The sequence below is a fragment of the Crinia signifera genome, chromosome 6 (genome assembly GCF_055691185.1).
Source record: "Crinia signifera chromosome 6, ASM5569118v1, whole genome shotgun sequence".
NCBI lineage: Eukaryota > Metazoa > Chordata > Amphibia > Anura > Myobatrachidae > Crinia > Crinia signifera.
This window is the reverse complement of record NC_139222.1, coordinates 12,578,957-12,598,058: the sequence shown is the minus strand read 5'-3', so window position 1 is coordinate 12,598,058 and position 19,102 is coordinate 12,578,957. Positions and strand designations below refer to the sequence as shown.

The 19,102-nt window shown below is 46.6% G+C and overlaps 1 protein-coding gene and 1 pseudogene across 2 annotated transcripts in view; both read left to right on the top strand.

The window, feature by feature from the left end:
• The window catches only part of LOC146007446 (uncharacterized), a 51,151-nt gene extending 32,910 nt beyond the window's left edge, over positions 1-18,241 (top strand). For both annotated transcript variants that reach the window (XM_083145796.1, XM_083145798.1), the window contains exons 3-4: positions 9,725-9,892; positions 13,915-18,241. In XM_083145796.1, coding sequence (XP_083001922.1) covers positions 9,748-9,892; positions 13,915-17,483 — 3,714 coding nt within the window. In that variant the 5' untranslated portion in view covers positions 9,725-9,747 and the 3' untranslated portion in view covers positions 17,484-18,241. The remainder of the gene's footprint in view (positions 1-9,724; positions 9,893-13,914) is intronic.
• On the top strand, positions 10,535-10,670 carry LOC146012793 (U2 spliceosomal RNA; annotated as a pseudogene).
• Positions 18,242-19,102: the final 861 nt, after the last annotated feature.

Below are 19,102 nucleotides of genomic sequence, written 5' to 3'. Positions count from 1 at the left end.
CCAAACAATGAAAGCATAGCATACAGGTAGCGGCGGCGCTCAACTGACTGACTGGTGCAGGCAGGCTGGTGTCCAGGGCCCCCAGGGGTATCCAGAGGTTTCCAGGGGCCCCCAGGGGTGTCCAGTCCCCCCCCTATAAAGGTTAATCTCACCCGGTCTCCGTGGCTCTAGGTCATTTCAAATGCGGCACAGCTCCTGAGCCAATCAGCACTCGCGTACCGGCAGCCACGGTGATTGGCTGATGGGCCGCAAGTTCTGATTGGCTCAAGAGTCAGCGTGTCATGTTTGAAATGGCCGGGAGTCGCAAGGTGATTGAGGGACGAAGCCTGTGGTGCTGTGGCTGCGCTCCGCTCTCAGCAAGGTACGGTAGCAGCGGCGGATGCGCCGGATAGGTGCGGGAATTGAAAGTGACATAGAGAAGGGGGGCAGCAGCCAGTGGGGCAGACAATTATGTGTTTGTCGGTATGCCATTCTGGAGAGACACAGACATGAGTGAAGGGGCAGAGGTCCAGGGACGTTGGAGGAAGTTACATGAGCTAAGAGGTGGCCACATCCTGATTACCCATGGGGCCTGTCTTGCACTGTCACTATTCTGTTTAGTGATTTTGCTAGTGTTTGGGGGCTGCAGTCAGGAGAATTGGAATGAGGCAGGTGCTGTGTTCACATGCAGCCGGGATAGTACAGAAGTAAAAGGCTTCATTCTGTCCCTTTTCCTCCTTGCAATAGTATTGCAAGGAGGAAAGGGGACAGAATGAAGCCTTTTACTTTATGACCTGCCTTTATGGTACAGGGGCCATGCCACACATTGCTGCAATTCACAACCCCTGCCTCTGATTTCTGTCTTTAATGGATGTATGTGGCATAATGTGCAATGTACATTGTGGTATGGGCATTATGGTATGTTGTATATTGTCTAATGGGCAGTACAGTGTGTGGCATAATGTTTAATGGACATTACAGTGTGTGGCATAATGTGCAATGGACATTATGGCGACATTATGGCATCTAATGGGTATTAAGGTATGTGGCATAATGTTCATGTTCATATGTGCGGGGGGGGGGGGGTGTCATGTTACTGTGTGCTGCTATTTGCTGGCATCCCATCACGTGATTTCAAACAGCCAAGGACCTGCTCTAAAGACAGCTGGGCAGCCCACCGCTTCTGCCCGGCTGTCACACTGTTTCACTGCAGCCACTACGGACCCGCTCTTTAGACAGCTGGTCAGCACACCCCACTCTGCCCGGCTGTCAGACTGCTTCCCCCTGGATAGGAGCATGTAAACCCGCTTGGCAACAAGCACTAAACCTCCTTGGAATGAGCATGTCGGTAAGCAGTACTTATGTGCCATAATATGTAATGGGCATCACGGTGTGTGTGGCATATCTGTAATGGGCATCACGGTGTGTGTGGCATATCTGTAATGGGCATCATGGTGTGTGTGGTATATGTATAATGGCATCAGGGTGTGCGGTATATGAATAATGGGCATTAAGGTGTGCAGCATATGTATAATGGGCATCACTGTCTCCCCTCCCTGCATCCTCCACCACTTTGTGACTCCTCTCCCTGCATCCTCTGCCACTCTGCATTCCCCCTCCTACCCTGCATCCTGTGCTACCATGCCCCCTCACACTCTGCGTCCTGTGCCACCCTGCGTACGTCCTCCCTCCTTTCATTCTCAGCCACCCTGCATCTCCCCTCCCAGCATTCTACGCCACCCTCCATCCCCCCTCCCTCCCTGCATCCTCTTCCACCCTGCCACTCTACTCTCACCCCTCGTCACCCCCTACTCACCCTTCATTACCAACCCCTCTCACCCTGCACCAACCCCCTCTCACCCTGTGTCTTCTCATTCCATTGCATAATGTGAACTTTAGCTTTTTTTTTTTTTACGCATTCTGTGTGGCATTTTGTGAATTTTGGATCATTGTGTCATAATGTGAATATTGGCTCATACTGTGTGGCATAAGGTGTACAGGTTTTTCGATAGAACAAAGGGCCCTCTTGTTATAGTGCATAATGTGTTCAAGGGAGGTGGCCCATACTCAGTGTCCCACGGCGGGGGGACAGTTGGGAGACCCCCTGTCTCTATCTCCCCAGCCCCACAGGCTGCAGAATAGACGCTGTACGCTTGCGCCTATTCTGCAGCCTGAGGGGCTGGGGACATATCCAGCAGCTCGGAGAGCCACTAGCCATGCCCCCAAAATTGGGCGTGACCTTGTTTAAATAGACCACACCCCCTATTAATAGGCCACGCCCCCCCAAAAAATCAGGCACGCCTCCGGCGCGCAACAACACACCCCCCCCTTTAGGGCTGCTTTAAAATATTTCCCGGGCTGGTTTTGATTCCCAATCCGCCCCTGACATCACTGTATGGTCAGTTTAGGTCCAATTCGTAAGTTACCATATAAAAGAAAAACTGGATATTGTCACGACCACCATGTCTGCCACCCATGCCTCCCACACTGAGGCGCCATGATGCTGTGAACTCTGCCTGGGCCTTGCTGGACACGCTGCCTGGAGTGTACTGCACACACTTCCTGGTTCTGAAACCTGTCGCCTTACCTGGCGGCGGCCATCTTGTTGGTTTCTCCAACTAGGCTGCACTAATTACCTTCAGCCAATTACAGTGCAGCTCTCCTTTTAAATACTGACCAGCTGGGCCAAACAGGCAGTCAGTACAATGATGTCCTTTTCCTAGGCATCTGACTCCCACTCTTGCTGAAAGCGCTGCTGCCTGTCAGCTATCTCCAGACTGAATCCATTCCTGCTCACCTACTGTGAAGACCATCCACCTGCAGAACCCTGTTGCCGCCTCTACGGTCCAGACAAGGTTAGCCGCCCAAAGGGGATCACCCATTCCTCACCTGACGGTTACTTCCACTGCAACTCTCCCTGGTCACAGCTACTCAGGCCTGCTGCAATACTTCCCGGATTCATCCTATCAACCGTCCAATCATCCAATCGTTCAACCATTCAATCTTTCGTTCAATCATCTCTTCAAGTAAATCCTTCAAATCAACTATTCAAGTTTACGTTTATTCTTCAAATCTACACTTCAAGTCATCTTCAGTTTTCAACCTTATTATCCATCCACTACGAACTTTACAATAAGTTTTATATACTGTATCATTGATGCAAAAAGAAAAAGAAGGAAGCAGCGCTGGTACTACAATGAAGAAATACACAATCTCAATGAGTTATATTTAAAGAGGTTTATATAAATAAAAAGTTTAAAACATTGACATGTGCAAATACATTTGAATACAATATAACAATGAAAATACAATAAAAAGGGAAATGCAAGAGGGGTATCTCACTCTCAGGATGGACGCTGGATTTTGGTTTAATGATGGGTAAGTGCACTTAGCCCAATAGCTGGTATCTGAGAAATCACTGCTCCAAGGTGGAATGGGGAGGGAAGTTACAGGTCCTCACTATGTTGCGGGAGCTTGTATCTTTTTTGCCGCTGGAGGGTTCTGTACATAAGGTTTCTTTCGTGCCCAATGGTCCTCTCTAGTTGAAGCGGGGGCCACCAAAAGCCGCTGGAGGGTGAGATGGGCTGCGGAAAGTCCCGTCAGGACAATCCTTAGATGGTGTGCAGAGATCAGTCCACTTTCATTGGGGGAAGGGGTAAATGGGTAAGGCCCCAGTGGGTGCTCTGATGAATGTCCACCGATGGTATTGGGGTACTGGTGCAGATGATGATATACGAATGCGCCTGGAGTTACCCACTTGGCAACTGATCACAATGGATCTGATTACTGGACTGTACCTCTTGGGGTGGGGACGATAACAATGTCCATGTGCCACTGATGGCTTGGGAACACTGGGGCCTGGTGGTATCCCACTTGGTGGATGGTGGCAATGGATCCTCTAACAGGTGGCTGATAAGGGAAGGCTCACCTGGAGGTCACCAGTAGAATGTCCAGATCTGTTGGATATAAGGGGGCAAAGGGCAATTCCCCAATTGAATGCAGGGATGGTGGAGGTCAGTGAATAAAGGTAGCTGGCAGTCCAATCCTGGAGGTCACAACTGACGCGTTTCGCCACTGGCTGTGGCTTTTTCAAAGGATTGGAATGCCAGCTACCTTTATTCACTGACCTCCACCATCCCTGCATTCAATTGGGGAATTGCCATTTGCCCCCTTATATCCAACAGATCTGGACATTCTACTGGTGACCTCCAGGTGAGCCTTCCCTTATCAGCCACCTGTTAGAGGATCCATTGCCACCATCCACCAAGTGGGATACCACCAGGCCCCAGTGTGCCCAAGCCATCAGTGGCACATGGGCATTGTTATCGTCCCCACCCCAAGGGGTACAGTCCAGTAATCAGATCCATTGTGATCAGTTGCCAAGTGGGTAACTCCAGGTGCATTCGTGTATCATCATCTGCACCAGTACCCCAATACCATCGGTGGACATTCATCAGAGCACCCACTGGGGCCTTACCCATTTACCCCTTCCCCCAATGAAAGAGGACTGATCTCTGTACACCATCTAAGGATTGTCCTGACGGGACTTTCCGCAGCCCATCTCACCCTCCAGCGGCTTTTGGTGGCCCCGCTTCAACTAGAGAGGACCATTGGGCACGAAAGAAACCTTATGTACAGAACCCTCCAGCGGCAAAAAAGATACAAGCTCCCGCAACATAGTGAGGACCTGTAACTTCCCTCCCCATTCCACCTTGGAGCAGTGATTTCTCAGATACCAGCTATTGGGCTAAGTGCACTTACCCATCATTGAACCAAAATCCAGCGTCCATCCTGAGAGTGAGATACCCCTCTTGCATTTCCCTTTTTATTGTATTTTCATTGTTATATTATATTCAAATGTATTTGCACATGTCAATGTTTTAAACTTTTTATTTATATAAACCTCTTTAAATATAACTAATTGAGATTGTGTATTTCTTCATTGTAGTACCAGCGCTGCTTCCTTCTGTTTCTTTTTGCATCATCTGTCCCAGTGACAGCCCAACAGGGACTGACTACCCCTGTTACCAAGCAGCAGCTTTGAGAAACCACTCATATAACAGGCGCCCTCATATATACTCTTTATTAGAGTATATAATTGGTCCTTATATATCATTGACTCTGTATCGCAGTATCTTTATTAAAACTGGTTTTCTTTTATCCAATTGCATCCCTTCCTCCTGTCGTCTATGCAAAAACCTTACATCAAGGCACCTAGCCTCCGTTACACTCCAGCTGGTGCTACTGCTAGCGTGACAGACATAGGCGTGCGCACGGGGGGTGCCAGGGGTGCACAGGCACCTCCTAATGACCTGGCACCCCCCACAGGATTGCACGCAAAACATATTTTCAGCAGCACCCGCGGCGGTCAGGACTGCTGCATGACTTGCCTGCCGCCGCTGGTCTCCAGCACGCCAAACAGATCACTGCGGCTGGGGACATAATGGGTGTTGCTGCTGCGTGGATGGACCTGCTCGCTGTCTCGCTCAGCTCCATAAGGTAAGTCCCCAGCCAGGCAGGCAGAATTGACACAGCCGGTCAGACACTCGGTATGACTCTCCTCTTGCAGCTAGCTGGAGGCGATGGGAACTGCAGCTGAGCAGCAAACCGGAGCTCAGCGAGGGGAGAAGGAACTCGGCAGGGAGATGCCACTGAGTGGGGAGCTGGAGCACTGCCGGAAGCCGGAGCTCGCATGGTGGGTTTGCGAGCCCCGCTCCCCTCAACTGGAAGCCGGAGCGTGCAGGAGTTTTTCACGATTTTTTCTGAATAAACTTTTTGCGAATTTTTAAAGTGGAGTGGATTGCATTTATCTGAGAGCATAAGAACCATCCTGGTTATACTGATTCCAAAGGTCTAGCGCTGTGGAAGAACACCAAAAATCTTGTTTGATTTTTTTCTGGAGCGTGCAGGGTCACGGTGGGTTTGCGACCCCCACTCCCCGCAGCTAGAAACTGGAGTACGCAGGGTCACGGTGGGTTTGTGACCCCCGCTCCCCGCAGCTGGAAGCCGGAGCACGCAGGGTTGGTTTGCGGCCCCCCTCCCCTCAGCCTTAATGTAGGGGAAGCTGACAGCCAGCTTGTCTTCACGAGCTGGATGGTGTAGGAGGGAAGGTGCTGATGAGCACTCTTATGTCCCTCCTGCCTACAGCCCTGCAGGCATGCGCGGAGCCCTCCAAACCTACTGCACATCCCTTAGCTCCTGGCTGGAAAGGAAACACAGCCCACTAGCACAGACATCCAGGTAACTGCTCAACTGGGCACCTCAGCGTAAGCTCTTCTGCCCAGTCTCATTATGCTGCCCCTTCTCTGATCTCTCCCCATGCCTCTCTCTTTCCCCATGATTCTCGCTCCCTATGCCCCCTCCCGGCCTGTCAACATATATTTAGGGGCAGCCAGAAAACATTGTGCCTAGGGGCGGCCTGACCCTTAAATTTGCCCCTGGCTTTAATGTGTGATGGGCATTACAGTGTGTGGCATTATATGGGCATTACAGTGAAAATGTTTGCAGCCTGCCTTTGGCACGCACTCTCCAGATTTCTAGTGTATTTAAGGGGTATGATTCTTTCTACAGTGCATATACATAAATAAGTCACCTTGTATTTTGTGTGCATTGATGGCCAATAAGAGTTTATAGACACGCCCAGAAGGCGGTGATGGACACGCCCAGAAGGCGGTGATGGACACACCCCTCCAATGGTGCACCCCCTAAAACAATGGGCTGCGCACGCCTATGGTGACAGATATAGTGCATCCAGTTTTTAATGGTAAAAATGAACAACGTAAAAGGCAAATGACAAGGTAGGCTCTCACCAGATAACACAGTCTACAAGGAAAATTGTAGACAAATGCGCAGATATTATTAAGAGGTCCCAAGTGTCCCTGATAGCTCCCAGGTTCCAATCACACCAAGTACTTGTCACTTCCAGCCGCCAACGCGTTTCGAAACAAAATGTTTCTTTTTCAAGGCATACGAAGGAGACCTACTTGTTCCGGAATGAGGTCATTAAGTATGAGGGGAGCAGTGTGGGGTATGAGGGGAGCAGTATGGGGATATGAGGGGAACAGTGTGGGGTATGAGGGGAGAAGTGTGGGGTATGAGGGGAGCAGTGTGGGGTATGAGGGGAACAGTGTGGGGTATGAGGGGAGCAGTGTGGGGTATGAGGGGAGCAGTGGGGGGTATGAGGGGAGCAGTGGGGGGGTATGAGTGGAGCATGAGGGGAGCAGTGGGAGGTATGAGGGGATTTCTCCTCCTCTGCTTGGCGATTGCATATGGTGTTTGACACAGGAGTCAATCAGTGGCTGGTCGGATGCAAGCAAAAATACCGCCCCAATTTTGCTTCAATCCGTCCAGCCAACGAGTGACTCCTGGGTCACACAGAACCCACGGGTTCTGGGCAGCAGAGTAAAAATTAGTTTGGATAGTCCCTCATAGTGTTTCTATGGGCGCCCCTACCATTTTTGTGAGCTCACCCATGAAATGCCAAAGGACCGCACCGGACCACCTTCACCTGTTAGTCAGGCTGCTAGTGCTTCGGCCTGAGAGACCCCGGGGACTAATTCCCTGAAAAGTCATATTAAAAGTCATATTGTATGTGGTTTACCTATTCAAGTCTTGTGATTGCTGCCCTGTTTTTTCCTGGAGGAAGGTACTGGAGCCACTCACCCAGTTGGGATACCGGAGTCCCGGGGTCCATAGGCGAATCTAGAATTATGGTAATGGGCGGTCCCAGATCCAGAGACAACAGTAGGGGGACCTTTGCGCAGCGTGGCCTCATGGGAAGGAGGTGTGGCATCACAAAAAGGGGTGTGGTATTACACTTTAGACCATACACATTAATGCCCATTACACATTTTAGCAAACTCCGTAATACCCATTACACATAAAGCCACACGCCATAATGCCCATTACACATTGGGCCACGCATCATGATGCCCATTACATACTATATAACAAACCGTAATGCCCCTTACATATTTGCCACATAAGTGCTGCTTACCTACAGTACGTGCTCATTGCTAGGGGGTTCTTGCTTGATGGCACCATAGTACCTGTTACACATGATGCCGCACACCATAGTACCCATTACACATGATGCCGCACACCATAGTACCCATTACACATGATGCTGCACACATAATGCCCCTTACACATGATGCTGCACACATAAGGCTGCTTACAAAAGATGCTGCACACCTTAATGCCCCTTACACATTAAGCCATACATTATGCGTAATGCCCCCACATACCGCCACTTGTAGCGTCCCTTAAGTAATGCCCCCAAAAGTGACACTTACTGTAAATTTATATATGAGCCTTCGCTGCTGCTGCTGCTGCAGGGAGAGATGGAGAGCGGTGCAGCTGCTTCTAGGGGGAGAGGAGCAGAGCACAGCGCAGAGCCCGCTCCCACTCCCCTCCTGGTGTCCCCTCTAGCCGAGTGGATATTTGAAATATTGTGCATGCTGTTGTTGTGTGTGACATAGGGGGAGCACACCGGGCGCCGGCACCACATGATTAAAGGGGGGGCTGGCTGAGGTGAAAGCGGGGAGAAGAATTGGAGTGGAAGCTGCAGGGTTGACAGTCATTGACAGCTGGGCAGAGAGCAGGGGGCTGCCCGGCTGTATTCAGAGCACTGCAGGTCACGGCTGTTTGAAATAATACCCCTTTCACAACAGAAAATGCAGGGATTTACCCGGGAATATGGTGCCAGGATCATGCAGGTGTGAGGGGGAGAGACAACCACTCCCCTCTCCCTACCCCCCTTTAACCAACCAGCTATATCTTCGGAACCAACTGACCAATTTACATGAGACCAGTATCATATTGAAGAACTTTTGAGTTGGCTTCAAATGATTTTGGTCCCGTTTGGTTCCAGAGAAATCTGCTCTCAAAGAACATAAACAGTCATGAAATTACATTTAAGAAATGAAAATAAAACGGTTTAACCTCAATATCCCTGGAACCAATTAACCCATATGGATCCAGCCTGGTATCAGATTGAAGGCCCAGCGATTTGGGTTCGACTGAGATCAACCTCGAGCTTCAGTGATGCCGAAGGAGGAACTGGCAGCCGTTGAACTGGGTGGGGGTCGGAATTAGCGGGTCCCATGTTATCCTATAGGGAAAACGTTCCAGCTTTGCCTGGCAGTATCTCCGGTTACCAGGGGGCTAGAGACACAGGGCTGGGCTTTTTGAAAAGCCCCATCCTTCAGCTACAAAATGGGTGGTCCTGTGCACCCCCGGACCACCCCCTAGATTCGCCTATGCCGGGGTCTACTTATATTGTGTAGTTAGACTAGATGGGGCAAGTGGAACCTGTCTGCCCTCACCATTCCATGTTTCTATGTCCAATGTATTTTCATTGGTCACAGGCTCTATCATTATTAGCATCTTGTTTCCCACCAGCTATCACCTAGGAGCAGTGAAACATCTCAGATGCCTGATGTCCCTGCATCAGGTTCCCTTCCCTGTACGCACCATTTAGAATTGCTGAAAGCTTTGGACACCGGCCCCTGACACTCCCTCAGGGACGTTCCGCGTGTTGCATGGTCACTGTATCAGCCCCAAGGTAAATAATGTGTAACTCGGTTCATACTTCGCAGCAGTGTCCTGATCCCCCATGTCACACCAGCGCTGTCATAAATCACATGATTTGACAGTATCATACTACTCTGTATATCTTTTTCATTACTCCATGTAACTGGGTTATGCCAGTGCTCAACTGATCTGTGTTTACATTACATTACAGGTGTCTCACTTACTGACCTGGTCATGAATTCACCACCTCAACCAAGGAATCCAGGATCTGGGAAGTCACATGGAACACAGGATGCAATGACCATGGAAATACCGGCACTGGGGCGCCCGTTTACCCTTGGGATGCTGTATGATGGTTGTAACGATAAGATCATCCCAGGTAAATGCACATATTAATGTTCTACTTACTGGAAAAGAATAATTGAACCCAGAGGTTTGGCCCACAGGTTTACAGGGGAGCGCACTTCATCAGGGAAACTGGGAGCAAGGGGTCAAGATATATGGAAAGCAATAATTTCGTTCTCCTTGGGTCTTAATGAACACTATCAATCAAATAGCCCCATTCCTATAAAATCAACAAAAAGAACAATCATTCTATATATTTTGATACACTCACCGGACGTGTTTCCTGTAGAGTTTGTCTTGCATTTTTGAGGCTCGGTTACTTTTAATTGAACTATAACATTTTTATTTATTCTTTATCTCTACGTCAAACATCGATGTTTAACATCGTGAATAACTCCAGCCACAAGGAGACATGTAAAAGAATTGTCAAACAAGAACTTTTATTTGAACATTTATTCCAGTGTCACTGATGTCGGGGAGTATGATCTCGTAACGGCGAAGGACCGCTTTGAATCCGACACTTCGCTGTTAGAAAAGCATACCTTACCTAGGTGCCCTTCTAGGGGGATCGCATCCCCCAATACAAACAAGTAAACTTTAAGACTTTGAAATGGTAAAATGAATCTGTTTATTTCTATGTTTTGGGGTCCAACAACTCCTTCATTAGGACACACATATCGATTTTTGGCCTTTTGTCTAAGATCAAGTGTAGTATCTGTTCTTATCAGTGGGTGTGGACCGGCCCCTGGCAGAAGAACAGAGAAAGGCTGGACTGATTAATTGCTCCAATGGGCGGAGGGGACGGAATCCCTCATGCCCAGGGCAGGGAAAAGTCTGGCTTAGTACCTTCACCTTGCCTGTGGTGGGTGAGGTTGATGCCATAATTCCACTGGTAAGGGAGGGGAGAAACACTGGAGGAGGAGGGTGATGTAGGCCAGTTTGAGGAGGAGGGTGCAGAGGATGAGGAGGGTGAGGCTGCCCCTATGCCAGGCCGTACTCCCAGTGGGTGCCATGTGCATTTTTCATATGAGAACAGTGCCTTTATCAGGGAAATGGAGCCAGTATTTCACCACCTTCAGGGCAAGGATACCCACTACACTAATATGGCACATAAGCACCAAATGTGGGTGGACATTACATCTCCCTTTTAGACATAGACTACAAGATACTCACAAAAATAAGAGCAGAAAGACTAATGACATTTCTCCCTACCCTCATCCACACTGACCAGACAGGATTATTAATGGCCAGAAATCCAGTCACCAACATCAGAAGGGTTTTGTCCGTGTTACACCACTCCCAGGGGGACCTGTCGGGCACCCCTCTAGCAATATTATCTCTTGATGCAGAGAAGGCGTTTGACATGGTCCACTGGGACCACTTATTTAATGTTTTACACAAATTTCCCCACCAAATTTATCACTTTACTACACACCCTCTACATAGACTCAGCATCTAGGATATTATGTAATGGCATACTCTCAGATCCTTTTCCAATACTGAGGGGCACCAGACAGGGATGATCCCTGTTGCCCATGCTATTTTCCTTGGCCCTTGAACCCCTGGCTATTGCCCTCAGGCAGTCCCCATCCTTCCGGTGCATCCAAATTGGGAAAGTGGATCTGCGAGTATTACTATTCGCAGACTATATGTTATTATTCCTGATTGCCCCAGAACGCTCCCTAACAGCGGCTTTGCACAGTATACAACAATTTAGCACTTTCACTGGATATAAAATAAATGACAACAAATCAGAGCTGATGATACTGAGGGGACCGCCCCCACTCTTCCCAGATAGAGAGGATTTATGCTCCATCAAAATCCAATCTTCCCAGATTAAATATTTGGGAGTACAAATTCCTGCCAACATCAGCAGACTCTATTCTTGCAATTATGACCCTATTTTACAATCCCTATCAAAATTCATGGATACATGGAGCGATCTCCCTTTGTCTCTGCCGGGAAGAGTGGAGGTACTCAAGTCCATGGTACTACCCAAGTTACTATATGTCATGCAAATGGTCCCGATTAGATTAACTAATCATCATTACATACTGTACAACGTCTACAATCCCACATAATCCAGTTCCTGTGGAAAAAATGATCTAAAATAGCATTACATAGATTACATCTCCCTCAAGCCCTGGGAGGTCTCAATGCCCCTGATCTGAAGCAATATTCCAGAACATTACTCTGTCGATTTCCCTTGGGCTGGCTACTAGAAATGAACACATACTCTGACTTCAAAATCGACTGTGCTATGTTCACCCCATACTCTCCATGCACCTTACTACACACCCCCACATCACATATCCCCCCACACATTTTACATAACAATCTATTCCATGACATACACACCGCATGGTGGTCTGTCTCCGCTGCTCCTGACCATGACCCACGTATCTCCCCCTGGATGCCGATATGGGGTAACCCTATGTTCTCCCCAGGGGTGGAGATTTTCACAGTCTCCACCAAAAAGGCCTCAATATGCCTGAACTACAAACTATGTTTGGTCTCCCTGCTAATAGCTCATTCCCACTTTTCCAACTGCGCTTTTATGTCCAAGCACTTCCTAACCTGCTCCCTTTAACCCCTGCACTGACACTGCTAACCAGGCTGATACCCAAGCTTGGATTAGGTAAATTTAAAACAAAATTCTTGTATGAAACTCTATCATCGATCCCAGCTGATCAAATTTGGAAGACTATAACGCACAAATGGGCATTGGATATTCCTTTATTGACAAACAATACACTGCTGTACCAATATTCACAGAACAATACGTATACAATGTTCATCTATTCTCCAAGAAGTTCATATTAGGATGCCCCATAGAGCATATACACTGAGTGGCCAAATTATTATGACCACCTCCTCAATACAATGTTGGACCACCATTTGCCCTTAATACTGCATGGATTCTTCTTGGCATGGACTCTATAAGATGTTGGTAGGTGGTATGAGGAATTTGAGACCATATCTGATGAACTGCACTTTCCTATTACTTAAGATTTGATGGTACTGGATCCAGCTGCCTGATCTCATCCCACAGATTCTCAATTGCAGCATCGCCTGGGGAAAAAAAGAATTTAGTGACACCATCCACCTCGTCCCTCAATTTGGATGGATAGAGCATTTAATACTTTAAATCTAGCTCTCTAAGTCTTGATTTTCTTGATGTGGTGCGCAGCCTGCACCCCTCTTCCTGCGCAGCTCCTCCAAGCGTGCCAAGTCACAAACACAGAACTCAACCCCTAACTGCAAAAGCTCCATTGCTCAAACCCTCACAGGTGCCCTTGATGATGTTGGGGTATATGTAGGGGTGTTTCTGATGATAGTAGGCCTCACCTGTGTTACATTTAACCCTTTGCATTATTGTTGATGGTGGACGTATTCAAAATCGCCTATCTCAACCTGGTAGTGTGTGAGTCTTAGACACATTTCCCTTGCGATTTCCAAATTCGCACCCTATTACCTTTGCAAATTGTATATAATGGGAAAACACCTGGATGTGATTTCACGTACAAACAAAAACCGACAGGCCAAAATGTGTGATTTCACCGGAAAGAAGTGCAATTTATACCGGCCTCTTTTTGGCCAAAGCTCTCAAAAGTCAAAAATCTCATCCTATTACACGTCACCCTATGTAGCAGATAAAGGTAAGTATTAGTCTAACAACATGCAGTATACATAATCATAATGTTACTAGGGACCCTCAAATAAAACCGAGTCTGAACACAATGCATTTAATCAATAATTAATGCTGGAGTGCTTGTACCATTACTTATAAATTCATTATTAAATGCATAGTGTTCAGGGTATCATTAGTTTTACTGGCCACATAACATGTCCCCTTCTATCTCCAGGCCAGTTGTGACCAGTTAGGAGGCCAAAAGTGCCAGATGGCCGGTTTGGCTCTGTATGTACAGTATATTATATATTTAGCTTGTTCTTACTAGCAGCTGTAACATATTTATAAAAATGAAAAGTTTACGACTGAGTCAGGAAGGAACCTGCTTCAGCATAGATGACTGCATGTGTTTTGTTGTTATACAGGTATCACTCTATGGAACCATCAGGCATTGAGAGAAAACGTGCAATCATCACCTCAAGAGAACACACATTATGACATTGTAATCAAAGACACAATGTCTGATAAATTATCAGCTCTGGACGTCTCAGGATCAATAAAAGCCAGTTTCCTCGCTGGTATGGTAGGAGTTGGTGGATCTGGCAGATACCTAAATGACACGAAGACATCTCAGAACCAAGCCAAAGTCGCTCTGAAGTACTCAAGAACCACAAGGTTTGAGCAGCTGAGCATGGACCATTTAGGTGGCCAGAACATGACCTACCATGATGTGTTTGACCATGGGACGGCCACCCATGTGGTCACTGGTATACTGTATGGTGCTCAAGCCTTCTTTGTATTTTCCCGCGAGGTATCTACATCAGAGAGCACTTGGGATATACAAGGAAATCTCCAGGCTATGATTAACAAAATTCCTAAGTTAACACTTGAAGGAAAAGTAGATGGGAAAAAGACAGAAAAGGAAAAAAAAGAAACAAATGGATTTAATTGTAATTTTCATGGAGACCTCGCCCTGGACAGAAATCCGGTCACATATGAAGATGCTATAAAAGTTTGTACCGACCTCCCAAAGTTACTAGGAAAGAATGGGGAAAGGGCCGTACCTGTAAAGGTCTGGCTGTATCCACTGGAGAAACTGGACAATAGAGCTGCACAAATTGTTAATGTCATTGATGCAGATCTTGTCTTCAGGACAGAACAGGTGATACAACAAATGATAGACGTTACCATGCAGTGTAATGATCTGATGAGACATCCGGCTGCAGAGACCTTTCCGGACATCAAGAGTGACCTCACTCAGTTCAGAGAACTGTGTGATCAATTTACCCTCACCTTTAAGAATCAGCTTGCACAGACCCTGCCCTCTATCCGTGGTGGGGGAGCAGAGGAGGCCGCACTTCATGACATATTGCTTGGTATAAAACAATCTCCATTTGACAATCTCCATATAACACAGTTTTTGAGCCGAAAAGAACAGGAGATGGATACTGTGAGCTCCTATCTCAGCAAGATGCCCAACATCAAAGTGTTGCCTAATAAAACTGAAAAAAAGAAACTAATATCTGACCCTATCAGCGAATATGTTGTGTGTTTTAATTTTACATCATTAAATGAGGATCCATATCTTTCTGATATGGGCAATTGGCTTCAATCGTCTGAACACAACGTCTATGAAAATAAAAACATCTCATGGTTGAAGGACCCATGTGTCGCTAAGAGAGTCAGGAAATGTGTGAGAGCATTTCAGGAATTTGCTGCAGCCAACACATCCAATGAGAAGACCCGATTCATAATATCGTCTGTCCCCGACCCAAGTAATCCTGGAGCCTCTATTTACCTGCATAAAGATGGAGAATTGGTGAGCACAACGTTTATGCCTCCAACTAAACCTAATCCTCCCGTTATCAATGGTAGGACCCATGATAGTTTGGATCTCATACTTAGTCCTGCAAACTTTGGGAAAGAGTTCATAGAAGGACACCGGGTAGAGTATAGATCTGAGGAGGAGGAGAACTGGACACCTGTTTTCACAAAAAATACAAATGTGAAGACCACTGTTGCAGGACTAAAACCTAATACAAAGTACCAGTTCAGATATTCTGCAGTGTATAAACTAGGACTCAGTGCTGCCAGTGATGTTACAGAAGATGAGAGAACCCTTCCCTCTAGTCCACCTGATGCCAAAGTGGTCACTGCTGAAACATCTTGTATTATATTACAGTTCAAGGAGCCAACTATAATCGGAGATGGAGCCACAATTACTGAGTATAAAGTTGAATATAAGGTGGAGGCTAAAAAGCAAGATGAGAGGTGGTTGGAGTATAGATCGGGAAGGAAAGTAAAGACTTGTAATATTGAGGGGCTAAAGCCAATGACATCCTACATAATACGTGTTTCGGCCATATGTGGTGACTCTGGGGACAGCGCTCCCAGTGATGAGATTGTAGTTATGACAACAAAGGATACATCCTCTAGAAATCATCAATATATTGAAGAAAATATGATGATAAGAAAGGGAACAGAAGATGGAAATCCTTCTGTATACCAGCTGAGCATGGATCTTTCTGACTCTGGATACCGTAAGTACAGCCTGAGAAAAGAAAACCTACAGACACCCAATAAAGTGATTCTATTAGTAGGAGCTACAGGATCGGGGAAAACAACCCTGATCAATAGGATGGCCAACTACATCTTGGGTGTGGACTGGAAAGATGACTTTAGGTTCCAAATTGTCCATGAGGTTAAAGGTAGATCTCAAGCTCACAGCCAAACCTCTGTAGTTACAGCCTACAAGATAAACCATGAAAGTGGCCACCGAATCCCATATTCCCTCACTGTGATAGACACACCAGGGTTTGGAGACACACATGGAATAGAACAGGATAAAAAGATCATAGAGGACATCCATGCATTTTTTACAGCGGACAATGGCATTGGCCAGATAGACGCTGTGTGCTTTGTAGTTCAGGCATCTCTGGCTCGGCCGACAAACACCCAGAAATATATTTTTAATTCAGTCTTTTCTATCTTTGGGAAAGATATCAGAGACAACATCCTGATACTGATCAACTTCTCAGATGGAGCAAAACCTCCAGTACTGGAGGCCATCAAAGATGCCGGCATCCCATGCCGACTGGACATTGATGGTGACCCCGTTCACTTCAACTTCAACAACTCCGCTCTATTTGCCAACAATCAGGCCAGTGACATGAGCTTTGATGAGATGTTCTGGAAGATGGGGGAGCAAAGTATGAGGTCATTTTTCAGTTATATGAGTAAAATAGAAACCAGAATTCTGACGCTAACCAAGGAAGTCCTCAGGGAACGGAAAGAGCTTGAGATTACTGTGCAGGATTTACAGCCACAGATAAAGGCTGGGCTAATGAAACTGCATGAAATAAAAAAGACCCAGGAAGTTCTGCAGCAAAACAAGGACCGTATGGCTGCTAATAAAGACTTTGAGTATGAGGTCACCACAACTGTCCCAGTAAGGATAGAGATAACAGACGGCTTCATAACCAACTGCCAGCAATGTCACTTTACCTGTCACTATCCCTGTAAGATTGCTGATGACTCAGAGAAACATGGCTGTGCTTCTATGTGTGATGGATACTGTACAGTGTGCCCAGGTAAATGTATCTGGAATATTCATTTCAATAAAAAGTATAGGTGGGATTATGTGACTACGACTGAAAGAAAAACCTTTGATCAGTTGAAAAAAACCTATGAAGAAGCTTCTGGAGAAGTGATGACTGCAAAAAAATTGGTCGCACAACTGAACAGGGAATATAGCACTGTAAAAGACGCAGTCTATGACCTTATTCACAAGTCCTCCCAGAGTCTGAAGCGCCTCCGTGTGATCGCTCTAAGACCAGATCCTCTGTCAACCACTGAAAACATTGACCTGATGATACAGAGCGAGGAACAAGAAGCCAAAGCAGGATATCAGGAGAGAATCAGGTCATTGATAGAGGTCAGGCAGCAGGCGGAGATATTAGAGAAGATCCAGAAGGGAGAAGAGCTGCTGCCTTAAGAACAGGAAACATGGAAAACAATGTTCAATTCTGCCAAGGGTGCTGCCAAGGGTTTTACAAAAGTGCTGTACATAAAGCCATTATGTGGAGAAAATAACAATATGAAGTTTGTCATTCACATACAGCTACGAGGATATGGTTGTTATTATTTTATATATTCATATTTTTTTTTTCTCACAGTATTAATTAAAGAAAAGCCAGTGCACAAATATTCTTCCTTTTCTGAGAGGAAAGAAGCACATACTGTAATCTAGGGTTATTTTGCAGGGAAGAAGGGTTACGGTTGGGCAATAATGGAGAGAGTTAGGCTGCGAGAGGGAAAAGGTTAGGTTATGCCACATGTGGATGGTTAGGGCTAGGCTGCAGGGTTGTAGACTAAAAATGATTAGGGTTAGGCTGCAGGTGGGGTTAGGCACAGGCAGGAAGGGTTAGGAGTTAGGGATAGAGGGTTGGGGTACTTACAGAGTCTCTGTCGGGATCTGCCACATCAAGATTATTTTCTCAGTCCTTTGACCGTCGGCATCCTAAGTGCTGTAACATGTATGTATTCCAGTATTGGTCTTGTTCCACAAATAACTGATGGATAAGTTGCATGCCTAAATTATACTCCTACAATCTCCACAGTATATATGGATAAGTTAGGGTGAACCCACCCCAAGGGTGGGGAAGGGATCTGGGGGGCGCTTGGTAGGAGTGGCTTCTCAGCAGCTGCTCAAAAAACAGGTTAGTTAGGCCTGTATAAGTGTACAAAGAAGAAGAAAAGGGGGTGGTAGCAGCGCTCAAAATTAAAATTGGCAAATTGGATGATCTTTACACAAAATACTTTACTGAGATAAAAACAATAACATAGCCAAATGTATACATAATAAAAACAATAGCATACAATTTGCAGCAAATTGATGCCCAATTCCACACTATAGTAGTTAGGAGAGTCTTTTCCTATTAGGCCCAGATGGAAATATGGAAGATTATATATTTACCGCTCCACACACTGTGATATGAATGTCCTGGTGTCCACGTGGTCGGCCCAGATTGGCACAAATAACCGAAATCCACTGGAAGAATCAAGGACAGATGATAGAGTCCTCAGGTACCTGGGTGTTGAAATGTGGGGTGATGTGGTGAAATAGCGGTTTCCAAATATCCCAATATGATGGTGTCAACAGATAGTTTTCCTGGGCTGGTCCGGACTACAATCCAAAGTGGTAATGATGGAAGAAAGGGCAACAGCACTCCTGACGCGTTTCGCCGCTACAGCAGCTTTATCATAGGTGTACCTTTCTTCCATCATTACCACTTTGGATTGTAGTCCGGACCAGCCCAGGAAAACTATCTGTTGACACCATCATATTGGGATATTTGGAAACCGCTATTTCACCACATCACCCCACATTTCAACACCCAGGTACCTGAGGACTCTATCATCTGTCCTTGATTCTTCCAGTGGATTTCGGTTATTTGTGCCAATCTGGGCCGACCACGTGGACACCAGGACATTCATATCACAGTGTGTGGAGCGGTAAATATACAATCTTCCATATTTCCATCTGGGCCTAATAGGAACGGACTCTCCTAACTACTATAGTGTGGAATTGGGCATCAATTTGCTGCAAATTTT